This window comes from Carettochelys insculpta, chromosome 5 (assembly GCF_033958435.1).
Source record: "Carettochelys insculpta isolate YL-2023 chromosome 5, ASM3395843v1, whole genome shotgun sequence".
Lineage (NCBI taxonomy): Eukaryota > Metazoa > Chordata > Testudines > Carettochelyidae > Carettochelys > Carettochelys insculpta.
The window spans coordinates 29,557,673-29,565,080 of record NC_134141.1 but is presented as its reverse complement, the minus strand read 5'-3'; the positions used below and the strand labels follow the sequence as shown (position 1 = coordinate 29,565,080).

Below are 7,408 nucleotides of genomic sequence, written 5' to 3'. Positions count from 1 at the left end.
GTGTGGTATAAGCAATCCCATTCCAGGCACATCTCATTTTCCTGACACAACTAACCCCTTACCTTAGTTTAAGTTACTCTAAGAAGAAGCTGTGTACTGAATTTGGTGTTCCTAGCCCTTTCCGTTTAAAAGGAATTCTTGAACAAGCAGACAGATGCACAGATAAATAGACTTCACAAACAAACTCTGTCAAATATATGGCAGACAATTGAAAGCAAAATTTGGTAAACAACAATTTACTCTGTAAAAGTAATACTGTGTGCCTTATTAAAATTGTTTTTGAAGCAAGGAGATAGCCAAGACAGGTTTAGGAAAAATCTGTATCTCTTGTATGTCATGAATACAGTTTTTCTGTTCCTTTGTTACTGCATTTAAACGGTAAATTAAAAAATCTAAACAAGAAAAAATAACCTGCTTTTATTCATCCATTACATGTACAACACTGAAAACAATTAAAAGAGGAATGTCAGGGACATCATCCTGCTCTGAAACCTATGAACAGTGGTTCATCAAAGGTTTATAGATTAGGAAGACTCTTCAAAATCCACATTAGACAGATCCAGTACTTATAAGCCACATTACTAGGGACATCAGTTAGTGTAACAGTAAAACCCATGTTCCTACATTGATATGCAGGACTTATCTTTTTCTCCCATTTGCACTAGTGTTACAGGAATAACTCCATTGAAGCTACACTGGTGTAAAACTGACATGCATAACAAATGAATCAAAATTTCAGGGTTTTTTTGTCTAATCTTTATCCTTCTCCTTCTCTCATCTTGGAACATTTTCATTCTGCCACTTAAGCTGGGAAATTCCTTTTTGGTGCATCAAATTACTTTCCTCCAATTCCTCCTCAAAACACACTCTTTCAGAAATGTCCTTTTCAGAGTTTCTCTAGTACCTCCATTGTGTACTGGTACATAATACACTTTGTGAAGTGTTTTGTCAGTGATGCAGCTAATTTAATAAGCATCTTGGATGGAGAACTGTTTAGCTGAACAGTTCCAAGCATAAGGTTAGTGTTAATCAAATAACACATTGCATAACCACTTCATTTTAGTACTACTGTCATATCATCAGTAATTTAAAAATAAACAATTGAATTATTAAAAAAAAGAAGTTATAGGTACAAAAAGAACACATGGAGTTCAATTCACTGTTGTGTTTATCAAGGCAGCATTGAACTTAGCCTGTTAAGTTGGTTGGCCAATGATGGGGAAAAAAGGGGTGTATGTAATGGGGTCTTAGTGGGATGTTCCAAAGCATTTCTGTAGCTGGCAGCTTTTTGAAAGAAAGCAAACCTACCATATAAAGAATAATTAGAGAGTTACAAATAGGTTTAAAGAACAAAATAATTACTCACCCTCAGCTGTTGTAGATCTGATCAAGCTCCCTCTGCTGGATCAGGTTTCTGTGCTGGGATTCAAACGATGGATCCAGCATGCTTCTGAGACCCCTGCAGCTTCAGCTAGTCTTTGATCATTTGGATATAGTTCTAGGGCATAGACTAGGGGAGGGCAATAATTTCTGATAGAGGGATACTTAAAAATTTTGGTAAGTGACCATGGTCTGCACTTTTCCGTGGAGGAGGTGTGGGGTCTGGGATGGAGGTTGGATGCAGAAGGGATCTTGGGGAGCAGGAAGAGGTGAGGTCTGAGAGGGATTTTGATTGAAGGAGAGGGTTGTGACCTGAGGCAAGATTTTGGGGGCACAGGGTCCGGAGGGGGTATGTGTGCTGAAGGCTAGACATTAGAGAGGTATGTTTACAGTAGGTGACATAAATTTTACAACACACAGTAATTTTATGAAAGAGCCTCTGTGGCAAACAATAGGGATGTGTTATATACAAGGACAAATTTTTAGCTACACAAAGATCTTAAGCAACCTGCTTGACTTGGTTCACTTCCAGTCATGCTAAGGCATAAATTGGGGCATGCTTTCATGCCTGTGATTCCAAAAGCAGTTTCTGCAGCTGTGCACACTGCAAGCAGGGGGAGAACATGGTGGCTTTTGGGGTTGTGGTCACCATATGACCATATGTGGTCACCCACTTTGCTGAGGCATTGAGAGTATCACTTCCCCCAGGAGCCTGGGGAAGGGCGGGGGGCAGGCATGGCAGGGTGGCTTATGCTGTCTGGGCTGTGTGGCTTATGTGGTCACTGCATGCTTCTCCTCCCCAATCTGCTGGGACTGTGAAGGTTTCCCTTCCTTGAGATGAATGGAGGAGGGGACCATCACTTTTTCTGGACCTGAGAGTCCCAGCAGCTGGGAGTGTAGGCCAGCCAGGGCTGGGAACACAGTCAGGGCCTGTGGCTGTGAGGGAAGCCTGATGGCTGGGAAGCTGACCACCTCCTGGGAGAGTGTGGAGGCCAACAGCAGGACTGGCACTGACCTCCCTGGTCTGGCAAACTTCCTCCTTTTGAACCAATTTGGTCCTGAGGGTGCTGGACCAGGGAGGTCCAACCTGTACGAGCATTTAGTGGATCCCTAACAGGAAATTGTCAAGAATTCACCATTCCAGCTCCCACTCTAAGAAGTTCTGCAATTCTGAGGCATACAGGGTTCTTTGTTTTCTTTATATCCTTGTATATCAGACTGATAGGTATCATAGGTAAGCCAGCCCACTGTGCCACCATAATATAGGAGTTGTGTGAAGTAGAAGGCTGATTGTTTTGTCTGGGGATGACCATAAAGAAGAATTACTACAGGTTTTCCTGTAAGAATACAATTACCATTTCTGATTAAATTGGACCCATAACGTAATGCTATATTTTGGGAGAGTCTTTAAAAGATGCGCTAGCAGAGAGACTTCAGAGTTCTGATATCAAAGAATTAACTGCTCCCTAACGTTCATGTTGTAGTTTACTTACAGTAAAGCATACTGCTGCTTTCTGCAGTGAGTATGATAAGGAGGGGAATTCCCAAATACTAGATCAGCTCAAATAAATATAAAGGTTAAAACTAAATGTGTCCTTAGGGATAGAAGATGAAATTGGAAACCCAAGGGCACATGAGGGTCACAGCTTGACACTGCTGTGCAACCCAGCCAGGAACACATAAGGGGTCAGTTGATGAGTGCTGATTAACTGGTCCTCTCAGATGTTCTCTGGTGTGGGTCTGGGTTGAGTGTTTGTTTGTCTGATTTTAAATGGGAAGAACCCAGTCCTGAGAAACATAGATCCTGCAGGGTAATTCCATTGGGAGAGAATTGGCAGAAAGGAGAAATAAAGGTCCATATGAGAACACAAGTAACAGAAGCAGCACACTGATAGAATTACCACCTATCCCCCAAGAGTAACCCTAATAAATGAGCATACCCCACCATCTGGGAATCCAGATCAGTTCAAGCTTAAAGGAGTGGTGAGCTTTCTCTCTTTCTTTTTCTCTCCCTCACTACATATAGCCTCCTTATCCTGCTTTATGTGATCAGTTGTGATTTGTTAGCCCTAACATTTGTAATCAGATGTAAGTTAGATTTAATATTGTAACCATTTTGTTTGTTTCCCCTTGTATAGCTACTACATGCAAATATATAAGTTTCATAGTTAAGCTGTCTGTCTGTTTTCTCTCTGTCTCTTCCCTCCCACCACCACCACTGCTGTTAGCATGTTGTTTTGGCTTTCCCATCCACTCTGTGACAATACTCCACCCAAAAAGCCTGTGGAGTTTGTTCATCAAGTGGGTTATTAGCAGAAGAGTTGTGGTGTGAAAGTGAGGATGATAAGTGCTGAAGCTGAAGGCATAGGAGGATGGCAGCTTAGAGTGCCATTTAGACCCAGCCCATTCAGCCCACGGGCACATGATGGTCACAGCTTGGCACTGCTGTGCAACCCAATCTGCTGAGACCAGGGACTCAAAAGGGGTCAGCCGGTGAGTGATAATTAACCAGTCTTCTCAGATGTGCTCTGGAAAGTGAGTGTGTGTGTTCATCTGATTTGTATGAGGATGGCAGCTTAAAGAGCTGTTTAAACCCAGTTCACAAAGTCCAAGGGCACATGAGGGTCACAGCTTGGCACTGCTGTGGAACACAGCCTACTGAGACCAGGGACACATAAGGGGTCAGCTGATAAGTGCTGATTAACCAGTCCTCTCTGATGTGCTCTGGTAGGGGTGGAGAGGTGAGTGTTTGCGTTCTTCCAGTATCAGCGGGATAGACAAGTTGGTCTGTATCTTCAAAAACAACAAGTCCTGTGTTCTGACATCTGATGTAAAGTAACAGATATTTTGGAGCACGAGCTTTTGTGGGCAAAGACCCACTTTATCAGATGCATCCAGAGAACTGGACTTGATGACCTCTTGAGGTCCCTTCCAGTTCTAGTATTCTATGATTCTATGATCTGATTCTAGGGTGGAAAGAACAAATTCCTGAGGAACCTAGATCCTTCAGGGTAGCTCCATTGGGAGGGAACTGGCAGAAGGGAGAAATAAAGCTCCATATGAAATCACAAGTAACACAAGCAGCAGAACGATAGAATTATCACCTGTCTCCCCATAAGAGTGACCCTAATCAATGAGCATATCCCAAAGTAGCGGGCAAAGTTGGTAATATTCACAACTACAAAAAAGAGCACTTTTTAAAAAAATATATTCTTCAGAGGTGAGCACTTGAACCGAACTGCAGCTGAACAGAAAATGAAACCTTGCCTGCCATTTCCCATCAAAGTTGCTGGCTGTAAATCAAATACAGTAGCAGAATCTTATTGTTTGGAGTGTGGGGGACAAGAACAAAAAGCATGCTACAGAAACACAACATGTTACTGTCAATCTTCAGCTACTAATTCCATTTCTCTGGAATCTGAATTTAACTTCCACTTTGGCACTCCGATGAGTTTACAAGCAGAAGATATTATGTAAATGGTGACATACTTGATGTGTTAGGCTTGCCAATGCTTTGGTGCTTTATCATGCCACTTCTGTTATTGAAATAGACTTGAAATTTTTGAGTTACTTGAAAAGAAGTGGGGCTGGGTGCAGGGAAATGGAGGGTGGCATAGGGAGATATAAACATGAAGGGTGAGCAGCAGTGGAAACATGAGGAAAAAAAGAGCTGAAGGGTGAAAGCTTAAAGCAGAGGAATGATGACTGTTGGACAGTGGAAGGGGTGATGAAGGCAGTGGTGGGGTAGGAAGGCAGAATGGAAAGCTAGAGAGTGTCCTATAACAGCCTGGACTGTGGAGCTAGAAGGTGCAAGATGAAAGATGGGGACCATAAGTGCAGGGGAAGAGAGGATACTGGGTACAGGGGCAGATAGGTCTGGAATATGGAGGGATGAGAGGGGATTGAGCATTCCAAAGGCTGGGATTTACTGGGGTTGGGATTAAAAGGGATCTAGTGATGGGGAGGAAGATGATGGTGGTTCTGGGAGAGGGTTTCCTGTAAACTCAATACTTGGGCAGACACCCAGGACAGCTTCAAATGCTGCCCAGCTGATTAGTAGAGTGTGTACATCCAGCAGCATATGTTTCTTTCCGTGGTTTACCTCCAGCACATGCCTCAGTGCATATAAAAAGATTTATTCTGCCTATGGATGTAAAAAATAGAGGGAACACTGGCCAGGGGGTGGGTAGGATGGGGGAGCAGGAGGAGGGAATTGATATGGGAAGGAGCGGGGTGGATGGAAAAGGATGGCATCTAGGAGTGGAGAGGATGGGGGTGGGATAAAATTAAAGGGTCACTTGGCGGAGAGAAGTAACAGTGAAATAGCCATGCTAGTCTATAGACTATCAAAACTATACTATACTTCTGCCCCTCTGCTCTCTGATTTGCTCACCTTGATAATATGTTTCTGATTTGTCAACCTTCCCATTACTATTTTTGGTTCTCTGTGCCTTAAATATTGAGTCTGTTCTGGTAGGGCTATGGTCTGAAGAAGTGAGTATGTCCCACGAAGCTCATCACCTAATAAATTATTTTGTTCGTCTTTAAAGTGCTACTGGACTGCCTTTTTGTTTTGGGGGAGAGAGATGAAGCTGACTGGGGTGGAAGAGGTGGACAGGACAGAAGAGGGGCATGAGGGGTTGGGAGGTCAGTGGGTGGCAGGATGGGAGAGTGCCTGGAATGGGTGAGGGAGGAGCAGGAGGGTTCTGGTTGGGAGGAGTGGGCAAGACCTGGAAGGGGCACAAGGTGAGTAGATGGCAGAATGGGGAGGGGCATGAGGGGGTTGTGGGAGGGCACTAGGCAGCTGGGGGGAGCACTGGGCAGGACGAGGGAGGGGCATGAGACCTGTGGTGGGAGGTCGGGGAGGGGCACCAGGCCGGTGGGGGGCAGGACAGGGCAGGGGCACTAGGCAGTTGGGGGAGGACTGAGCTAGATGGGGGAAGGGCACCAGGCAGCTGTGGGGAGCACTGAGCAGGACAGGGCAGGGGCACGAGATCTGCGGGGGGGAGGTCGGGGAGGGGCACCAGGCCGGTGGGGGGCAGGACAGGGCAGGGGCACTAGGCAGTTGGGGGAGGACTGAGCTAGATGGGGGAAGGCCACTAGGCAGCTGGGGGGAGACCGGGCAGGACGTGGGAGGGGCACAAGACCTGCGGCTGGGAGGTCGGGAAGGGGCGCGAGGCGGTAGCGAGACGGGGCTGGGGGTGCGCAGCGAGGCCGGTGCAGAAGAGGGCGCTGAGGGGGCCGCGCTCTGTGGGCAGCCACGGGCGCAGCGGCAGGTGGCCCGGCGGGCGTGGCCAGGAGCCCCGCCCCTCGGGCTGCCAGTGACGGGGGTCGGGGCGGCGGGCGCCTCCCGCGAAGTGGCCGGCAGGTGCGGCGGCGGCGGGTAGTTGGCGGCGGCATGCAGACCTGTAGCCGCTGGAGCGCGCGGCTCGCGGGCCGGGGTCCTGCTCTGCTCCTGCGCCCCCGCGGCGCCCCAGCGGGCGGCTGGGTGCGGCTGGGGCAGCAGAGCGCGGCGGCGGGGGCGGCGGGGCCCTCCCGGGCCATCGAGCGGCTCCTGCCGCGCCACGATGACTTCTCTGAGCGGCACATCGGGCCCGGGGACAAAGCCAAGCGGGAGATGCTGCGGGCTGCGGGGTTGGCGGTAAGTCCCCGCCCGCTGCCTCCCGCGCCCCCCGGACTTCCCACGACGCATTCTCCCGCCTCAGCCGCCCCCCGGGAGGGGCCAAAACCGGCTGGGCTCGGCGGGCAGCGGAACGGGTGGAACAAGGCGCCGCTGGGCGAGGCGAGGGGAGCCGGGCACGGGAAAGCGCCGTGAAAGTTTTTGCGTGCGGCGGTGCCGGCGCTCATCCGGCGGGGCAGTGCGGGCGGGGCACGGGAATTACCAGCTGTCCCCTTTCCAGAGCCTCGAGGAGCTGATTGAGAAAACCGTCCCCACCAGCATCCTCCTGAGAAGGCCGCTGAAGATGGATGACCCTATTTGTAAGTGGCCATTGCACCCGGGACGCCAGTCGGAGCTTTGTGTAAAATC

At 48.4% G+C, this 7,408-nt stretch overlaps 1 protein-coding gene across 1 annotated transcript in view; it reads left to right on the top strand.

Annotated features, from left to right (window-relative positions):
* The first annotated feature begins 6,729 nt into the window (after nt 1-6,729).
* The window catches only part of GLDC (glycine decarboxylase), a 92,602-nt gene continuing 91,923 nt past the window's right edge, over nt 6,730-7,408 (top strand). Inside the window, exons 1-2 of the mRNA XM_074994883.1 lie at nt 6,730-7,021; nt 7,281-7,359. Coding sequence (XP_074850984.1) covers nt 6,779-7,021; nt 7,281-7,359 — 322 coding nt within the window. The 5' untranslated portion in view covers nt 6,730-6,778. The remainder of the gene's footprint in view (nt 7,022-7,280; nt 7,360-7,408) is intronic.